This window comes from Lepidothrix coronata, unplaced genomic scaffold (genome assembly GCF_001604755.1).
Source record: "Lepidothrix coronata isolate B3197 unplaced genomic scaffold, Lepidothrix_coronata-1.0 Scaffold8, whole genome shotgun sequence".
NCBI classification, from domain to species: Eukaryota; Metazoa; Chordata; class Aves; order Passeriformes; family Pipridae; genus Lepidothrix; species Lepidothrix coronata.
In genome coordinates, this window is record NW_016690188.1 from 11313157 (window position 1) to 11334721 (window position 21565).

Consider the following 21565-nt stretch of genomic DNA (forward strand, 5'->3'; position numbering starts at 1 on the left):
AAGAGCAAGCCCCTAAATGGATTTAAAAAGTAATGAAAGGCTAATTAGCTGGGCTGCAGTAACAATAGACAATGCTTCTTCCCACCCAGGGCAGTATAAACTCATCTGCTTCTGAAACTCAGCAAAGCTCAAATCTCATGGAGAGGCAATAGAAAGAATTTGGCACTTTCTTTTTAAAAAAGCTGGAGTTGGCCCACCAGAGGATAGACAAGCTCATCTAATGCAATAAAATTCATGTATGCCTGTGTCATTTTGTGAAGGCCATTCATATTCTACCTGTTAGCAAAACAGAGCCTATCATCCACCATTAGTGTGCAGATTCTATCTATCAGTAGCTAATTGTAACTCAAATACCCTAGTTGCTTCCTTTGGTATATCCAAAACCTGAAAACCACAGGCTAAACTCTACCCCCATCAGATCTGTATGCCTGCTAAAGTCACACAGACCTTGCAAGCACATCTCAGGGTAGAATTTTTGCTTCCTGTCTACACAATAATGTTGACAACAGGTCACATTATAATACAGATCCAGGCTGATTTGACTTTGTAAAAGATATTTCAAAAGGAGCAGAGCCTAGAACAGAACTCAGATATGCTGCTTTATAAGTCACATCCTCTTTGGCAGTCTGCTGGTCAGTTGTCGACGATCACAGATTTCAGATAGTCTTACTTCAGGTTCCTTTCAAAGCCAAGGAGATAGTGAGATATAAGTTTTTAGCTCACAAATCTGGTAAGAGGGCTGATTCAGCTAACATAAAGGAGTAAGAGTCCACCAACACTGCTAGAAATAGTAATTTCTTTTTTCTTAGCATATAAGCTCTGATTTTTTTAGTGCCCAAAGGCTCCTCATTCAATTAGGTGGTTGTTACTTCTGTATTTACATTGTACTACACAGACACCAGCAAATCAAATATAAGCAAAGAAAACTGTGTCTGCAAAACTATAATTTTGTTCCCTACTCTGCAAAGTAACACTGCATGCACATTCATTTCACTATTTTATTTCCTCAAAAATAAGTTGACAAGGGCTAGGTTGAGTTTTCAAAACTTACAAGCCACTCATATTCTTGTAAACATTTTATAATTTTTTTGCAAAGCATCTATTATAAATTATTGTAAACAGTGATTTCCTTTAAGAAATTAATGTAAACCCAAAAAGTATATAAGTGAACAATGATTCCCTTCTTTATACAACCTGCCCAGTCCCTTGGTGACATCTGTCTGCACAGCTCTAATTATGAGAAGTCATGTGTCGGGATAAATGATGGCGTTCTCGGAAGTACTCATGACAAATGGGACATGTTAGCTTCTCCTCTCGTCTCCTCTTGCACTGGGATTCAGTTGAGGAGTATTCTTTTTTGTGATGTGACCGCATGTGGAAGACTAAATCGGATGTCATGCGAAAGGACAGGTTGCATTTGGCACACCAGTTCTGGGCAGCCACTCCAAAGGATGTGAAGGTGGGGGGAAGAAGAGTCAAGGAAGAGGAGGAGGAGGAAGAAGAAGTGGTGGTTGTGTTTTGTAACTGTCCTCCTGCTTGTTTGGGCCACGGTTCTGAGGTATATGGGAAAACATTGCTCCGAGTGATGCTTGTCTGCAGCATCTGAGCATTACACAAATCACTGACAAAGAACTTGGAATTGAGAAGAGTGCTGCAGCACATGATGTCTGTGGTGGCAATGAAGCCAGACAGCTCCCCCAGGCTCTTTGCTGACTCACTCATGGGATGAGAAGAATTTATTGCAGCTCTTTCTGTTAGACGCTTACTGGGTTTGCTGAAAGCACTTTTCTGTTCTCCTCGAGCTCTGGTGGGCCAAACGAAGGAGAATGCACTACCAGAGGAGTTCACCAACACTTCCTTTGATACCTGCTCTTTACCACCTGGGACTGTGCCATCCTCCTGCTCTGGCTCCTTCAGTTTCTCATTCCTCAGCTTCTCCTTCATCCTCCTGACCTCTGTGAAAGCACTCTGCTTCTGCTCTAAAACATCCTTCCTAGCTGACTGCCTCCCTGAACTAAGCTTCCAGAAAGAACCAGCCAATGCATGCTCTCCTCCAACCTCTTCCTTGCCCCCACAGTTACGTTCCTCAGTCAAATTATTGGTTTTCTCCAACAACACTGTTTTCCTGCTCCTGTTGTTCTCAGCCTCTTCAGATTTTGCTCTCCTTTCTCCAACAAGACCATGTGCATCATCTTTACAAGCTGCCATTTTGACTTCTAGATCCCTTGCCAGACTGTGGAAATTTGTGGTCTGCTCAGCTAAGTTGCTCTTTTCAGTCTTAGGGTTCTGGAAGTTCCTCCACAGCAGGGCACTCTTCTCTGGGACACAGAGGAAACGGACATGGGATAGGTAGGAATGCTCACATTTAAAGACTCGGTCGCATTCTTGGCATCTCAACTCTGCAGAAACAGACAACAAATGATGAGTTTTGCAAAGGCAGAATCATGGATGGATGCAGATACTGACCCTGTCATTGACACAAACAAAAAAATCAGAAACACCTCTTGTGTCATACAAGATAACACATGGTAAAGCTAATGCCAGTGCAGAATCAGGTCCCTTCCTGCTATACAAAATGGTTCCCTCTTATTTGCCTCCATGTGCTACTTGCAGAAATGCTTTCATTTAGACTCTCAAGCCAAGACTGTATTATATAAAATGTAATTATATTACATAAAATTAAATAAAATGGCCAGAACACAGTGACCTGGATAAAATCATATAGACTTTATGACGATTTGAAGTCTGAACCCAGATTTGGGTCTACATTTCTAAACTAAGTCATTGGCTTTAATACAGGACAAATGTTAAACTCTATATATCCAAGCAATAACGTGTTTTAGACCTGGATTCAAAGATTTTGACACAAGCCTCTATTTTTAGGATATTCTGGAAGTTTAATACCATTCACAAATCATCTGACCTTAGCCTGAAGCCTTTACTCATGCTCATTTGGCAAGCTGTTATATGCCTTAAGGCACAGCCATCTGTGGCACAGAAAATAATGTTCAAAGTGAAACAGTGCCAGTGATGTGCAGGAGGAATGGGGAACACTGTTTCCTTCTGGCCTTCAGATCTACTGCATCTCGGGTTCACTGGGAGGATTGATTGCCATGAACAGATGATACATAATTCAGCAACCAAGACACATACAGTACATCTTAACCTTTGCAAACTATATCCATGCTACGTTATTTCACAACACACAGCAATTTTTAAATGCAAATAATGCCAGACAGCACCTGAGGCCTCAGCTACATAAGAAAGTTCATAGATTGGTTAGGTAGTACCACAAATTCCTAATTTTGGGCTCAGCATAGCTCAGATCACTTTTCAAATTACAGAAACTGAACTTTCTGTAAGAAAATAAGGCTGCTGTATTGGGTGGAACATTACATCTGCTAGTTTAAAGTTTCTTGTGCAGATAACACTTTTCCCTGGTGAATCCAAAGGGCTGACAGGTTTTATTTCACTTATTACAAAATAACCGCATACTAAAGAAGTTGTAGATTCACTTTCTGCCCTCAGTGACCCCTGCAGTCAGCAACTTGGTACTTACCATTCTGGGGACTCTGAGGTTTTATCTCATTGAAACCCAAGAGGCTGGAAAGCTCCTCATCATACCAGACAAGCAACTCCTCGTTTTTATTGATTTTCCTGGTGGAGCGATAATATAACTGGCTGTTTTCTAAGTAAGCTTCCAAGTTCTGCTCCTTGCTATTGGCAGCTGCTTGTACAAGTCTCATCCAAGGCAGTCCTGTGGGACTGTGCACAGACGTAACGTCTACCTGTGAGACAGGACACATAAAAGGGAAGTTACAGGTCTTGAGAGCCAGAGTAAGATTTCCATCACATTCAAGAACAAAGCCTGTTTTCTGCCTTATATTGAGCAAATATGACAAAGCTGTGAGCCCGATACACACACCCATGTCAGCAAATCCAAAGTCATCATAGGTAAAAGGCTTCCCCTATGTGAATGCTAAGTACTCTGGGAATACAGCTGCATGGGAAAGAGAAGGAGACACCAGTGTTCATGTGTAACATCTCATGGCAATGCCATGGTATGTTGGTCAGTCTCTGGCCCACTCATGGCAAGGATGATGTTCTCTGTCCTTTGCAGGTTATCTCATGAGACAGTGCCAGGTGTGGATCATAGAGGTACAGAAGGTGTGATCCTCTGTAAGAAGGGGTCTCAGTCTCATGGGAAAATGGGATATGAGTCAGGGTGCTGTGGCCTGGGGGGATGAGAGGTGTGCAGACCCCTGGATCAATGCAGTGAGAGACTGGAAATGAACACACTCTCTTGGCAGATGCATGTGGAGATTTTCACTGACATAAGAGGATATGGATCAGGAGGTATAAGAATAACCCTCGGTTATTTGATTCAACATCCCAAGTAGATAACATCTGCATATCTGTTTGGCTAGATTACATAAAACATAGATTTTATTAAATATAACTAAGAAGCACTTATATGATCTCTTTCCTTTTTAAGAAACAAAATTAGATATTCCTATTCTTACCTTTGATAAATAATTAAATTCATTTCAAGGTATCTAAATAGATAAAACCTCATCAGATCAGTATTCTTCATTAAATAATTTCTTAGGTTGTAAGGTCAGGCACTAAAAAGTTTAAAAAATAATTTTAAGTCTGCTATTTAAAGTTCTCTTCTGTGTGTATATTAAAGTGTAGTCCTCAGTCACATATAAACTTTTATCCACAGGACTCCTGAGTCATTAGTCACAGGCTGACTATGCTCTGGACATAATATAACTACAAAACATTTGGCTTGGTCTTCCTCTTTCAGTGTGACTCCCATCTTAGTTTATTACACTGAATAGAGACTGATTTATTTCTTTATAGGTTTTTCCTTGCTGTTTACCACAGCAGATCTATGCCCTCTGCAGTATTTGAAAGATGGGGAAGATTTTCATAGCTTGAAGGCTGAAACAGGGCGATCAAGGGCAGCATTTACATGCATAAAAAGCCTCAACTAATTTTTGAAGCATTAAGTCATTGTTTAGAAAGGAAAAAGTTTGAAAATGAAAAATGTCTAATGACAAGTATGATCTAAATTTCACCCCAAGCAATGTATAGCTCTTTGTTTTCCACTAATTGCAGGGCAGCCATTCAGTGGTGTTTGGTATCAAAAACAGTATTTTGGCTAATTATTTCTCTAGTTTTAACTGACTATTCCCTACCGTGAAAAGTATGATCACATTAGTAGCTTGGATACAAGAATGAAACATTAAGGGACCATTAGGATGAGAGTTAATCAGTATAAGGGAGAAAATAAATTAGAATGGCCTGTAACTGGTTCTCTCTAAATGCCACAGTAATTAACAATGATTGAGAAATACAAGTGTCTGACAGCGACACAAGAACACCCACACACAGTGGTTGTAACTAATAGCTATGACAGAGGCTGTCATATTTTAGTTGCTGTGTTTCAGAAATACTGAGCAGCCACCCAGCGCTCTAAGCAAAGTCAAAGGGAGCACAGCTTCTCCAGGAACCAGGAGTCCAGGGAAAGAGCTGAGTGAGCCTAAAGAAGGTGTGGAGGAGTACCAGACATAAGATCTGGGTGCTGCCAAATAGAAGCACACACCAGCATTAGTTTTTCCGTGTGTTTAGAGTCACTGTAAACCCAACAAGTCCACCCTGTTCTGGAGATGGCAATCCCTCAGATGAATCCTTTGCACCCATATAGGAGGAAAGGGCTTCACAGCCCAACAGGCTCAATCATAGCTGGGCTATGGAAGCAACGTGGCTTCCTTGGGAGAGACTGGAGGAGAAGGGAGAGAATATGACTCTTCCTTGAAACCCACAAGAAGCTGTAAGGGGTAGAGGAATTCAGCTGGAAAGAACTACCTGTGCCAAGGGTTGCCAAGGCATTTGCTTTGCCCAAGTGCATAAACTGGGCCAAGGAGTTCAAATTAAGGTCTCCAAGTGGATGAGAGAAAAATTATGGAGTTCCCTTTTGGTCTAAACAAAAAGCTGAAGATGAGGAACCATTGTTAGAAATAATATTCCCAAATTCTTGCCAAATTATTCCTGTGTGTATTCTGTTTGTACTATAGCCAGCAGAGCAAAACCCATTTCTTGTTCTGCATTTCAGTGCCATGATAACAACAAAGTATCATGATTGAATTGTTAATTAATTGACTACACAGAGTTAGGAGCTTAACAGTAGTTCCTGATTTCTGGAAGGTTTACTTTTAATTATGAGTAGTTAACAGGATATGGGACTACCGATTGCATCTAAAACAGCTACTTGCACAGAATTCCATGTATTTACTGCCAAAAGACAGAGATCTGAGCCAACTCAGGCATCCAATTTCATTGCTGCATAGCAATTACTTAGCTCAAGTGTAGAAAAACACTAAAGCCATCTCTCCAGAGGGCTCTTCCAATGTAGAAACCCTTTGAGGCTCTTTCTTGAGTCTACAGTAATTCAAAACTCCCAGGAGAAATACTGACATATTCCATAAATAAAGCCTCATTTCAGGACAGGTTTCTCTCCAAAGAGTTTGTCGATCTCCTGGAGTGCTAATAACACTGTCCAAGAAAGCAAACTTGTGCAAACAGTCAGATAAACCCTGAAGCCTTTTACTCTCTTTCTTACTCTGTTTAAAGCAGAACTGTAAAACAGGTATATCCCAACAACTGTATCTTCCATATTACAGACACACACTGGGATTTCTCTCCTCCAGAGCAGAGAACTCTTAAGTGAACCTGGATCTCTCCCAGATCCATCCATGCCATGGAATGTGGCTTTCCTCACACCGTAAAACACTACCTCTCCATCTTAATCTAGACCAATGGTGACTGAAAGGCACTCCAAGACCCAGAAAGCCAGGGTAACAGGCCAGCACGAAATATGCATTGTTCAAATGAAAAATGTTATGATAAACAGTGGCTATGGAACAAAGAAATTTTGGTAATTAAAGTTAGAAAGTTAACGCTCCATCACAATCCTGGGGTTTCTGCCTTCTCTACAGTGATTGAGAAGTGTAGCTCTAAAACAGACATACATATCTAAGGTAACTTTAGGAGGTCCATGTACTAACAGCAGTGAGTTGTGGCTGCCTGGAGATTGTGTGGACTAGTTGCTCAACTGTCCTGGTGATTTCACTTTTATGGATAACTGAGCAAACTGTGTTAGCACTTGCTTGGATCTGTCAATAAATGCTGTGAATCCACCACCTGCATGAATCAGTGCAATGCCACAGTTTTCCCTCTCTGTTCTCACAGGGTTGTCACACTTGATAAATATGCTTTGTCCTGTGTAAGGATGAAACCTGAGCGTGAGGTTTCTAAACTATTTGTCCCTCTCCCCTCCTAGTCCACACCAGTGCTGAAGCAGATCATCAATCGTCAGCCTAGAAGTGGAACTTTGTATTCTTCCTGCAAAGGAAACAGTTTTCACTGAGGTCCCTCTAATCTACAGCTCATAAATCAGAAATGCATTGACTACTTCTCTCCTCTGAAGGAGCTGTTACTCATACTGAACAAAACAAAAAACCTACCCCTTGCAAAGTTACCTTCTCAGAGATGGTGTAGCTCTTTTTGATATGACTGACATTAAACACTGTTTTCTCATACCTTAAATACATAGTGGATGTTCCGTCTATCAGAACACTTGAGAGCAATAAAAGCTACAGTGTCCAGCAGGGTGTTCTGGAGCATGCATGGTCCAAAAACAACTTCTTCAGGAATGTCTTGTGTGGTATGAACAGTAGCCAATATGTCCGGAAAATGGTGATGCAGAAGCTTGTTGTCACTTGTCCAAAGGAATTTAGGCAAAGATGTAAGTTCCATTATAAACCTATAAAATATACAAAAAAATCACATTTGGAATAGAGATGGAAGTGGAAGGGGGCATCACTACTTACAATACAGAGACTTCGAGGACTATAGGTGAATCGTAAGAGCATGCCAGGACATTGTTGGTTACAGAGTTTAAGCATTACAACATCCAGTTTAGAAAGAGAAAGATTACTTTGCACTAAACCAAAATCTTAGGTTTGTAAACAAGTGAGTTACTCTTCCTGGAATAGGCAGACACTCCAAGAGTTCAACTGTTACTCTCTACAGTCAGAAATAAGATGCTTTGGGAACAGTAAGGAGAATTTTCAGTGAGTAGAACTCGGCATATTCTTGTTCAGCACATTCTCAGATATCCTTCTTAATTATTAATAGTTTGTAGAGGTGTGAAGAAAGGTAGAGAAGGAGAAAGGCAATAAAAAAAGTGAGCACTTTTTGAAATACATTTTTAAAAAGCTGTGCTTTTTTATTTGAGTGCAACATCAGTCTAGTTTCTGGTTAAGTTGACACAAAACTAGAAATAAATCCCAAGTCTATCCAACCTGAATGCACAAAATCTGTGGAGATGGATGAAAAATATTTTTATATCTCAAAATATGTTATCAGCTGTTGTTGAGAAAATCAAATCAGATTATGACTATTTGCATAGCAATACTTTTAGCACAATGCTAGTAGAAGATGAATTTTCCTGCCCTGAATGTAGAATATTTTTCAGTGCAGAGGCAAGTTCTGCAATACGAGCCACAATCTGTGAAATCAATATGAAGTGAGGAGGCAGGTTTGAGTTATCTGTCATTCTAAGCTTCTTTAGGTTTTTAATAAAGATATTGCCATCTCCAGCTCCCAGCTGGAGGTCATGGAAACCCCCTCATTTATGCCATCAAGAGCTGGATCAGGTCCATTAGGCAGAGAAAATTAAAGAGAACAGCAACAAGCCCTGAAGACGCCTTAGCCTAATAAATACTGAGATAGAAGGGCTGAAAATCTAGTCTAATCTTTCTCACTCTCTGACATCAGAATTGATTTGTTACTCACCGACTCACTACTTAAACTGAAGTGGTATAATGTGCTCAGGAGAGTTCCACTGATTTAACTAAATCAATTTCTAATTCAGTATAGTTAATTCATTATAATTTTTTCCTTGTAGGCAAAGTTTAAGATCTTACCCTAAAAATATTAGAATACATGGTCACATATTCAGTATGTAGTAAACATCTGATGGATGAAGTTCTAAACCAGATGACCAAGGCAAAGAGTGGGATATAGCAGGTAAAAAAAAAAAGACTGGATGGCTTGCCAGGGATTAGTCACTAAGAGAAGGATAGACTGGGTTTCTGCTTTCTTTTAATGGTAAGTTTCACTTCCTGGTTTCCCAATCATTTCCTAAAGTTACTACTGGTGTGAAAACAAAATGACGGGATATATGTGTACATTTGTAGAATATATGGAATCTACCTAAATCAATACAATGTATTCATATGTATGTGGTTGTTTCAATTTAAAATATATCAATGAATAAATGGAAACAGTCAAGGCATATTTATTTAAAATAATACCAAAAATAAAAGTTTCAAACCAATCAGAAATTAAATTTGATATCTAAAATGCTTAAAAGTCTCTCTAAATAAGTTTAGAAACAAATTGTAACCTGAGCCAGTTTATTTTCTAAAGAATTCACATTCAGGAAATTCCTAATCTCTTCTGACATTATTTTACTTATCCACTTATGACCCTAGAAGGCAACACCTCTTACTAAGATTTCCGTTTCCATGAAATTCATCTGAATTTTTTCATGTAAACTAAGATAGTGCTGTACCTTGACATACTGTTGTCAATCCAGGGGAAGCAGAAAACCGGGGCCCTCAAAATGAAGCTTTCAATGAGGAAGGACACTGGATTTGAGCACACACACTTCTCATTGGAAGAGGATGCATGCTACCCGTGTGCAGTCAGTTTTTTCCTCCAGAAAACTCAGCCCAAGCACATATACGAGGGTTTAAGGAAGCTACACTCCCTCCCAGCCAGCTACTGCTGCTTCCTCCCTTTCTCTATTTCAGCAGCTTTTCAGAGAGTTACCGTAAACCCAACCGTAACAAGAACCATTTCTCCAAAGGCTGAAAATGTGCGGATACCAAAGGAAGCTGTGAGAATGATGTGTAACAGCACCACCTAGTGATCCCTAACGCAATCCGCACCCCAAAGAAAGATTCACCAAGGAGTACGACACGCTCTAGCACTGTTTCCTGCCAGATAGGTCCATCAGCTCGAAAAGCACACCCACAGCCCACACCTCCAACCCTGACATTTCTTCTGAGTTCCTTGGCGAAGGTGTCAAAAGTTCCCAACAAGGCGTGTGCTGCTTGCTGCGCTGCCCACTGCCCTGCCCCAAATCCTGAATACAGATGGGTTTCCACACACCCGAAGGGATGGGCACGCACTAATGCCCTGGACACAGGAGTCTCTTCCTGTCTCATAGAGGAGGGGAAGGAAAGCTTCATTAGGAGCACTGCCCTATGGCAAAGGTAAATGGCCATGGGACAATAAATCAATATTTATTCTCCAGCAAATAAACCAATATGTGCATGTCTTCGGTTCCATTTAATTACCTAGATTGATGGGATATGGGAAATGCAGGTTAATATGGATTATCAGATACTTCCTAACATACCTCCTCTATGCACCCCTCAAACTCAGCATGACATTAAAGTTTGCTTTTTTCTAAGTGACTTGTTAACTTAATCTGTGTTCAGGAAAAAAAAAAAAAAAAAAATCCCCCAAATCTACAGGCATAAATGCCAAAGACTCAAAGTGCCACTTTAGCAGCTGTGGAAGCACGGAACTCAACTCCTGCACAGAAGGGTCAACTTTGTGAAAAGTTATGAAAAGGATTACACAGCAAATGGAATTGTTAAGGTCAGCCTTGGGCCAAAAGCTTTCCGCATGGGAAGATCAACCTTTCCAATCATTTGTCGAAGGCACCATCTAGTGACAGATCTCAGTATAACACAGTGTCGCAAGACAAAGCAACACAGGACATCCCATAGTCCCTGGTGCTGTTGGTGTGTGGTATTGCCGCAGCTGCTGAGCACTCCGTCAGGCATGACTCGTTTCTCTCGTGAGTGGATCATTCTCTCTGCCATCCTCCGCTCAAACAGGAGGTTAGGTGTCTCCACGGGTACTGGGTTTTATAGGGTCTGGTCACCGTTATGTCAGGTAGGGAGAGTAATTTAAATTTACAGTGCTGACTTTTTGAAAAAGCGAAGGGAGGCTGAAGACGTGCTGCTCATACTCAGAGTGGAGAGTGTGGATACTCAGCAATATTACTAAGAAAAAGGGTGAATCTTTTTTTCTGCAGTCTTCAAAGAGCATTAAGAAAGCTCTTCCCTCTGTACCAAGTAGATTTCAGCTTCTGCTAGAGAGGCAAGTCCATCAGCTGAGGGACAAGAGCGAGCACACATGACTGTACTACTTTCAAAAATGAGCTGCTACCTCTGCAAAGGATTGTGCTGCGTCCTGTGGGCTTTCTGACCTGTCCTCAGAGGTCTCCATTCCAAAGTGGAGATTCATCCACAGGACAATACTGGAACAAGTCTTGCCTCCTGTAAAGGTGAGCAGTGGTAGGGAGTTCTCAGGTAGCTGCAGCCCTTATCCTGGAGAACTGAAATACTGACTTCCTTAAAAGTAGACTGAGTTTTGAAACATGATTTCAGAGGAGAGAAACAAATTTAATTGATTTACTTTCTGAACTCTGAGGGAGCCAAGGAAACCAGAACAGAAGAGCTGAAGGGAGGTAAAAGGACCATGGACAACAGGAGTAAGAGGTATAAAACTATAAAAGCTTTACTGGCATCACAGCAATACTGTGGCTGGAGTGTGGAACTCAGCAGCTCCAGCATAAAAGAGGGTACCCGCAGACAACCTAGGTAATGCATTTCTACACTGCAGACTTTTTAAAATTACATTTCAAGATGACTTTTTAATGGCTGTTGCTGTTAAAGAAACTTATCAGTCTGTGTGACACTTTTAAAGAAAGTTTACTAACACAGATTTTACCTTTGTCCCATGAGTTTGAGGATGGTGGTGTCTGGAAAATGCACACAGAGGTGCCTTTTCAGCAAAGCTCAGGAAAGTTTAGCAGTATCCCAAGTCTAAATCCACATAGTGTTCTTCCCCCAGTAATTCCAGTCAAATACTCATTGACACTTTACAGAAATAAATCTCAACAGAGTATGGGCATGAAGTTGCCCAGGGCCCTAATCAGTTCTGCTCTTTTCAGTCCTGCCACCATTTACTGCAAACCCAGAGACAGCTGTGTGCAAAATCAGATCCTACTGCTGCCAGAGGGCATCTGCTGGATTCTCAGAGAGGGTCAGCAGGTGTATGACTACACTATGGCACTTGCCAGTGCAGAAGGCAGCTGCATAACAGTCAATGCAACCTCATACCTTGAAAGCATCAACAGGTATCTTAGAAGAGCAGCAAAGCATGCAGCACTCAAAACAGATGACAGAAATGAGCTAGAACAAAGAAAGATCATGTGTAAGTAGGCCAGAATATAAATCTCAAATACCTCTCAATTTGGATGGAAGTACATGCTTTTCATTTGGTTATAATCTAAAGCAAAAACTTCAGCCACAGCCAAGATGCTTGGGAGGTTTTTTTGCAACTTTCCTTAGTTTTCAGGAACCTCATATTTGAATCTGAATGAGCATTCTACACCAAACCATGAACCCAGTACTTGAGCTCTTGTTTAATTACAAATCTGGTCTCAATACAAATCTCACATCTTTGCCAACAGTCTTCATAGTCTAAGGAAAGTCATTAAGAATCTACAAATGGAGTCATAATGAGAAATTGAAAAGGTATAATAGAATGCCTGGCATTTTTCTTTGACAGGCTTTAGTAGGTGAATTGCTCATATTCTTTCCAGGGAGCAAAGAACAGAGAAATTATCATAACAGAGAATCTTCAAGACTTCAGTCAACTGATTACTCTTGTCTTATGTTATTGATTTCTGTAGTTTGGCTACCTCCTCTAAGGAGCAGTAATTCTGCTGTGCTTTCACCTCTTACAGATTCACTAGCTGTTTACATATGACTAATTCACTCTTCTTCTACTATGTAGCAAACTTCACAGGACTCTGTTATAAGCTTCATGGTGAAGGTCATATCTTCAACTCTGTATCATGCAGGCAATGACGTGCTTGCCTCAAAGTGCCAATGCTGGGAATGCCATCGCTTCCCAGAGACATGATCCCACCCCTACAACATAATCCTGCAATTCTCACTCATGTTCTGCATAAGCAGTTCCTGTCCCTCTGGGCTCACCCACACATGTCTCTGAGAGGGTGTAATAAAATTAATATTTATAGTGCTTTACTAGCACATTAGACTCAGATCACCTTTGGACAATGAGTACTCTCCATATTCTATGTGTCACAGATGTGAATTCTTCATATGGATGAGTTTAGGGACTTGCTGTTTAATGGACTCTTCATCCCCCAGAGATTATTTGATACACATATACCATGTCCCTGAGTGATGGATTTTGCATCTTGATTTCTGAGAAGTGTGACAGATCTGTCAAAGAACAAGCACCTATAGGCAGGCAACTCCTTATGGATTATGCAACTGTGGATGTTCCATCAAAAAGCACATGAAATAGATGGTGCTCCCAGCAAGTGCTCCCAGCCTGCTTGCTTCCAGAGTAGCACATAAATTGTCAGTCATCTTTTGGTTTCCTAAGTGTTCTTCCAAGCTGGAGCTCTGCAGATAGCCGCCTCCTCCTCCCTCCCTATTTCCTAGCACTTGTATATTATACCATTAACTAAATAAGATTACCACTCCTGCCTTCCTGAAAAATGTTTATGTAGCTCCCACACCTCACGAGAAAAACATGTTTCTAGAGAGGAAAAGAGAGAAAGGAATTTTCAGATCCCTGACTTTCTACTGTATGGCCTTCAGATGTCACTGCAAGCTCTTCTGAAAAATGTCTGGAAATTCCCAAATGTAGAAAGACCAATTTCAGCAAGGACTCACCTACATCCTATTTTCAGAGGATCTGACCTGATTCTCCTTGCCACAGTGATAATGTTGAACTGTGGCATCATTTGGAGCTTCTTGGTGACCATAAAGACACTGGTAGCCTTGCTTAATATTATGATCAACTATGCAAGTGTGAAAGAAAGAAGGTAGTTCAGCTCTTCACAATCATACATGGAAGAAAATAATAAAAACTGTTTCTCTTAAATTGATTTTAAAAAATGTCAGTAGCTTTTTCTATTTTGCCAATACATTCCATTCTAACTGTAGATTAATTTCCATATAGTTATATCACTTTCAAAGCAATTACTGCAGGTGGAAAAGAAAATGGCACAGAAGTTACTAAAAAAAAAAAAAAAATTAAAGTATTTAATCCTGGAAAGCATCATCCCAGAGTCTCAGACTTTTTCCAGAGCACAGATTAATGTAAAGGGTATACCTCTGCACTTGCAATGTCAACAAAACTGAAAGAAAAAAAAAAAAGGTGAAATATTAAATACTGGAACCATCATTTCCTTCACCTTTTAACTTACTCCTTTCTGCTCAGAAGTGTGACGGTATTTTCCCTGAAGTGCATAACCTGTGACTTTGTGCCAATGCACTCCTGTGGCCGCTGCCAAAGCTGCCTTTGATTTCAATAGGTCTGTCGGTCTGAGGAATCCACGATCAGACATGCAGTGTCATGCACAATAAACTACAGATAATAAAGGAATTGAGCTGATGCAGACAGAGTGGTTCTGTCTGCAGCATTTATTATTCTCTGTTGTTATAAGGAACTGAGGATTCTTAACGTATGAAGGAAATTTCAAAGGAATCAGAGATGGAAAAGTGAGAAAATCCATCTGTGGGTTTTATCCAATCGCTTTTCTTCTGAAGGTTTTCTTCACTTTTTAATTTAAGCTGTGAACTGCAAAGGAGAAGAATCAAAACTAAAACTGAAGGATACTGGTGGGAAATCAAAATTTTTGTTTTAAAAGGTAGAATAAGTAATTCCAGAACCCACACAATAAATCCTAAAAGAAATCACAACCTGTTTCCTAAATTAAATTATAAGCTGAGAAGTCCTTTAAAAGCAAGAAAAGTCCAAACAAGTAATTTCTTTTAGCTCACTGCCATGGCAAGACAGAGGTTATGTGCTTCAGCCTGGGTGCAGCACTGGGAGCTGTTTCCTTTTGAGCATGAAGTGGTTTCTTTGTACCTTTAGTGCTGAAAATCCTGCACGCATTAAGAAAATTTTACAAACATTCATGGAGAGGACAGGCAGATACATCTATGTGCTGCCATTCCCAGCCTGTTTGGGATGAACAAAGCCATCTGGGGGTTTGCTACCCATCAGACAGACATTATATCCCAAGCAGAGTATGTAAAGATCTTGGATTATGTTAGAAAGAATTGCTCTTGATTTTAAGAAAGAAAACTAGTCATATGTCACTCATTTCTTAGTCTCAAGTTTAGCAACCCGTCCATCTTTGAGAAAGATAATATACCTTGAATTTCTAAGCATTGAGTATGCTCTGTCATCCTCACCTTTTTATTGGTCACAAATTTGGATGCCAGCAGCGATCCCGCATAAAAGAAAGAGGGCAGCTGATCCAAAGAGGATCCTTGCCTGCCAGTCAGCCATGTCCCATCTATGCATTAAGAACAGCCCAATTAGCATGGATTAAGTAAATGAGATAATGATAATAAAACCTGTGGAAACTTGGTGGTGTGTTTTTTGTTGTGTTGATTTTGTTTGTCTGTTGGTTTGTTTGTTTGTTTTGCTGTCCAGGGCTACAACTGGGGCATATTGTGAGTACCTCTCTTCTCAGTTCCTCACAGCTCTTATGTACTGCTCATCTGAACATATGGCATGATTCAGTCATGCTTGCCTGACTAGCTTGCCTGAGCTAGGCATCTGGGAAGAAGCAGAAGAAAATACAACAATAAGCATCAAGCAGGAATTTGTTGACTGAAATGAACTGAATCTAAAGACAAAAAAATAAAATTGGGACTGAACTAGCCTGATGCATGAAAATGATTTTTCCTTGGCATTCCAGGCTTCCCCAGCTTTCTTTCATCATACTTTTCTGTACAGCAGCTGCACAACTCTAATCTGGCGAGCCTCTAAAAATAATGAGTAGAAACAGGGAAACTCACTGCCTGGCGTCCTCTGAAATGATCACGAGGCAGCTCAAGGTGAAAAGCTTGGTGTCTACTTTGAGCTTCTTGAGACTGGGCCCTTTTTGAGGTTTTATTGTGAATCAGAGGCCTCCAGTCTTATGGGTGCTCACCATTTTGTTGTTGTATCGTCATGATGTCTTCAGGGAGTAGTTCTCCAGTTCTTACTATTTTAAGACTCTATGGTCTTCAGATTGTCTTCTATCATCTGAAATCCCCAGTACATGCAATGTAAGCTGACAGCTCTTGATGAACCATCATTATATCTTGGCTGGATACCCAACCTAGTGAATCATGAAACTGCCAAAGCCTTTTATTATGAACAATCTCTCAAACTTCAGTGGGAATAATGAAGAAGACAGAGCTAAACTCCCTGCTTCAAAATGAGTAAACACCTCTAACTTCACATGTGCTTTAAGCAAGTCTTGTGACATACAGGAGCCATTAGGAAGTGCAGATTAAAATAAAAGCCTCCAAGTTTCTTCTTATTTTCTCTGAGGACAGGGAAAGTTGAAGTGGGCTCTCTCCTGATGGATGGTAGCTGCCCCACAGACACGCAGAGCTGCCTCTCCAAGGTAGATGTGCTTTAAGTCCAAGACCACCACAAGGATGCAATTTCCAGTCCCTACCTGAAGTCCAGGAACAAAATCCCTGAGCCTGAGCATCACAACTAGCCTGATGACAAAACAGATGAGATTTGATGAAGTCCCAGTAGAGTCACGTACCGTAGCCCCACTGAGTTTCAAATGGCAGCTCAGCACCAAACTTCCTTACGTTTTTAGGACTTTCCACATCGAACCCCTATTTCTACTGCCACTGTCTTCCATGGTAGGAAATGTGGTAGGTAGGAAAGGAATGCAATATCCCACATAGCTAGAAGGCCTGGTTAATACTGATTTGTTGGGATGTGTGATGCAACAATATCTGCATAGTTCTATGTGAAGGTTTCTTTGATTTAGCTGGAGGTTTTCAGTCTAGTGGAACACAAACAACAGGTTCATTCAGGGCTCTGTTCCACCTTTCACAGAGCTTAAATACAAGAAATGCAGTGCAGACACTGGGAGGACTTTTGATGTTTCAAATTGGACAATGAGCAACAGTAATACCAAGCTGCATCAATTAGAAAGAATAAAATAAGTTTATTTTCTGCAATACCTGTGGTTCAGACAGACTGGGTACATGTTTAAAAAAATGTCAGTGTTTCTTTCCAGTTGGGTTGGTCCCAGGGGCAGAATTAGTTCTTCTGTCTGGCACTGTAACTGATCTAATGAACCCTGTTGGATGGTACTGGGTTGTACAAATCATTCATAAATCAGGCAATCCACCTGTGGATAAAAAAATGACTACAGCTCTGTAGTCTGCTGGCTTTCAAAGACTTTATTTTTGTGTGAAGGGCTGACTCTTCCCTGGACTACAGCTATTCTGTCTAATGGAAGAACAGTACCTTTATCCACCACTTTGCTCTTGTGGTTTCAAGGCCCAAGACCTAAAAAAGAGGGTTTCTGTAGGATAAAGGGAGCGTGTTTTAACTCTTCATCCAGTATTAAGGATTATCAGACTGTAAATGTTATGAATTAACATAATTTCAGCTCCTTATACACCTGTGTATGCAGTACACTGTATGGATATATTTCAGTTCAGAGCACAAGGTATTTCATATTCCAGGCCTGAACTGTGCTGGTGGTCAACTCGGATATTTGGTCTGGTTTCTGCTCCTGCTGCTCTGGCATTGTTCACTATTCAGCAATGGACATAATGCCCCAAAACATCACAGGAAGTTTGAATTTTACAGGGAACAACCAGGAAAGAACAGAAAGCAAATGTACAAATGCCTCTACTTTTCTCACACACAAAAAAAAGCATACAAACCCCCCACATTTTCAAGCAACAAAGTTATTCCATGAGGGGGGAACAAAGAAGGCAATTATTCATCTGTCACATAGTGTAAGAAAGTTACTTGTCTCACAGATGTGTGTACCTACCCACTTTCAGCAAAATCCTTGTTTGATTCACATAAATACAGCCCTGACCATAGCAGTTTGTGCTAACACATTTGTTCTCACACAGATCTGTGCATTTGGTCCTTTATCCAGGCATCCATGCAGACAAAACCACCATTCCCTATGTGTAGCCACAGAAAATGAAGGAACAACCAACCAACATGATCTAAACACAAACAGACTGAACCAAAACCAAACAGACTGAAACAAAATGTGTGACTTGTGAAAACAGTCATAAACATTTTTCTTCTCTCTTCATACAATTCCCATTTATGCCTCCTTTTCACAAATCTAAAGAAATTGCGTTATCTGGTTGATGTAAAAGATATATTAAGGTATGTCCCTGTTACTATTTTTGGCAGCTCTAGATTTATAAAGAAGTTATATCTGTTCAAATGTTTCTTTCTGACAGGAAAGCATATACTTATGGTGTGTAAGCACAGACATATATATACGTAAACACATATATACACGTACATACATTCACGACTACACATACAGCTACAGCTCTTTATTTTTTTGTGATTTTGTATTTAAAGAGAAGGCTTTTAAAACAAAGAGCAGTTACTTTCACATGGTTAATACTGGAAATTTCTTCAACGGTGCTAAGTAACATTAACTTACATTAATCTTATTTACATTAATGCTAAACTAAATACACAATGTCAACTCCAATAACAGCAAGTGATGGAGCTGAAGAACACCATGTAAGCTGAAATTGTGGGAAGCAACACAAACACTACAGTAAAGCCAAGAAACCTTTTAATTTAAAGTGATTTTCTAAACTAAAATAGGTCTGACTTAAAATAATTTGTTTTCCAACAAAATACTCTGTTCTTTGACTTGGTGTTTATTATTAGCAATTGCATGTAATGTAAGACTGTGCTGTAGGAAAATTATATTAAATAAAGCATAGCACTACAGACATGGAAATATCCATCTATATCATACTAGGATTTAGCAAAGTAATTTCTTATGCAAAATCTTTGGTACAATCTGTAATTCTTACACATAATTTATTTCTGTACTTTGTCATCTGGTTATATTACGTTCAGATAACAGAATCTAAAGTAGTATTTTGATGTTACATTAATATTTCTATGGCTCCAAAGCTATTTTTTTTCTATAAGATAACACCTCTACAGAGTTTGATAAGGCACTTCTACTTAGCTTTGAAATACTGGAAAATGCTTAAAATACAAAAAAAAAATGGCTTTCTCAAAGAACAACTTATGCTTTGGTGTATTTTTACACATTAAAATATAAATTTAATCACTCTATTGCCTAAAGAAATCCCTCTTTCTAATTCCAATCATATTTAATAAATGGTAACAAAAGCTGTCAAGTGCTATATTTTGCATTTTTAAAAGCCAAATATAAGGGATAACTCCTGAGTCACAATTTATTATTAAATTCTGAATTTCATACGTGAGCGCAACTGCTTTTTATTTAAAAGCAAGCATATAAAAATATATAAAACTATTTAAAAATTATATCTTCCAGCAAGTTTCTATTGACATTTCTTCCAACTAGTAGCTGTCGGATCACAGAATAAAATCATTAAAATGCTTCAAACATTTCCAGTGGACTGAATTTCTACAGAAACCTTTTCATGTACGGATTTGCAAATTTAAAGATCAATGTGACATTTTAAAGTGACAGCAATAACAGCTCCTAACTTACTTAACCACTAAAAAATTCTATTACATGAATATCCATGATATAAGGCTATCCATGGGACATGGATAGCCTTATATTAGATACGAATAGAGAATAACAATGTAAACTATTCCAAAGAAGTTCATCAATTTCTTAAAAGCAATTAGATCCTAAGCAAATACCTAAAACAGCCACGATGCTCTGATGACCTGTCGAAGTTGGAAGGCTGAGGAGAGCTGTAACCAATAAAAAGAGCAACTGATGCTCGAGAGGTCTCGGCGAGAGAAGAGGAGCCGGGAGGGAGAAAAAGGGCTACTGCCGGCGGGTTTGCCAGGGCGGATCCGCCTTATCCCCCCCGCCTCCGCATCGCCCCCCGGCAGCCCGGGGACGGTACCCGCCGCTCGGGGGACTCTCCTCGGGGCCCCTCGCTGCCGCACTGAAGCGGGCGGTGACAAGGTCGGGGTTAGGCACAAGTCACCAAGGGACACCCCCGTGCCCTCGCCTGCTCCCCGGCAAGCCCCCTCCCCAGGGCAACCACCCTCCCCGGGGCAGCCCGGCCCTGGGCACGGCAGGTCCCGGCGGTGCGGCAGCGCCCGGGCTGCTGGGGGACCCCCGGAGCGCTCCGACCGCTCCGGCCCCGACCCACCGCCCGCCCCCGCTCCGGGAGCGCAGCGCTCCGGCCCCGGGGCTGCGCAGCCCGGGCGGGCGGGACGGTACCCGAGCTCTGCCCGCGCTCTGCCGGCGGCAGGGGCCGCCCCGAGCCCCCCGCCCGGACCCTCTGTCCCCGCTCACCTGGGGGTCCCGCTACAGGCTGCCCGCGGACAGGGGCTCTGCGGCGCTGGGGTCCCCGCCGTACCCCTTCCCCTCTCCCAGGATCCCGCTACGGCCAAGTCCCCGCGGAGCCCTCACCTCACCCCACCGGCGGGGCCGCCCGGCCCCCCAAGAGCTGCGCCGGCAGCCCCCCGCCGCCGCACCGCCCAGCACGGCGGCACCCTCCTCCCCCGCCACGGCTCCCCGCCCAGAGCAGACCCCGGGAAACGCCTACCGCAGCGCCTGCCCCCGACCCCCGCCGGCAGCCAGGCGTCCCCCTCCCCCGGGACCCGCTGCCACTCCCGCCCGGGGGGTCCCGCAGCCCTTGCCGACGCAGAAGCCATCCCCGAGCGGCTGCAGACTGCAGCGAGGGAGAGTCTGAAAGTGGACGGGATGTCCCCTTGTAACGGTACCATAAAACGAGGAGTTTCTTTTAAACTTGGGGGGAAAAAACACACACACACACACACTCCTCAAATAAACAAACCAAAGTCATCTTCAAAGCCTCCTTCCCAGTTGTCCTTTAGAGCATCTTACAACACTTATCAACACAATGCTCTCTTGGGAGCTGCAGGTATTGACAAGAACGGCTTAACATGAAAATTACTGTTTCATAGAAAGTACTCGCAGGACAAAAATTAGGACTTTGAGGTATGAAACGATTTGTGGCACAGCTGGTATGTAAAATAAAACCATCAAACGTCTTGTCATAATCAAATATTCCCTATATCTGGACTAGCCACATTGCTTTTGAAAGATGTCGTTCCATATAAATGCCTTTAACGCCTGGTAGAAAATTTTTATGAACATGTTGACAAATGAAATAACTCGGGTTATTTGATTAGTGTCCATGTAATCTGAATATGGGATTGTATCGGGAAAAGAAACGTCAACAATTTAATGCTTTTGAAAGGATGGATTTTCGCTGCAATTAAAGAGTAATCTTATACCAATAAAAAGAGCGAATCACTCTCGCCGTGTTCTGTGATACAGGCATTAAAGAGGATGGAGTCAAGAGTTTGTGTTCTCTTTTAAAATCTTTTAAAATTGAACACTGGCCGAACG

At 41.3% G+C, this 21565-nt stretch overlaps 1 protein-coding gene across 1 annotated transcript; it reads right to left on the minus strand.

The window, feature by feature from the left end:
- Positions 1 to 894: 894 nt before the first annotated feature.
- ZNF488 (zinc finger protein 488) lies at positions 895 to 20560 on the minus strand. The gene is made up of 4 exons (XM_017839823.1): positions 20483 to 20560; positions 7609 to 7831; positions 3560 to 3788; positions 895 to 2399 (listed from the first exon to the last, which is right to left on the minus strand). Exons 2-4 carry the CDS (start codon positions 7822 to 7824, stop codon positions 1231 to 1233), a joined length of 1614 nt encoding a protein of 537 aa, XP_017695312.1. The 5' UTR covers positions 7825 to 7831; positions 20483 to 20560; the 3' UTR covers positions 895 to 1230.
- Positions 20561 to 21565: the final 1005 nt, after the last annotated feature.

Coding starts and splice junctions, on each gene's coding strand:
- ZNF488 (XM_017839823.1), bottom strand. CDS start 7,824: ATGGAACTTACATCTTTGCCTAAATTCCTTTGGACAAGTGACAACAAG. Junction 3,789..7,608: donor ACATCCACTATGTATTTAAG/GTATGAGAAAAC, acceptor CCTGTCTCACAG/GTAGACGTTACGTCTGTGCA. Junction 2,400..3,559: donor ACCTCAGAGTCCCCAGAATG/GTAAGTACCAAG, acceptor CTGTTTCTGCAG/AGTTGAGATGCCAAGAATGC.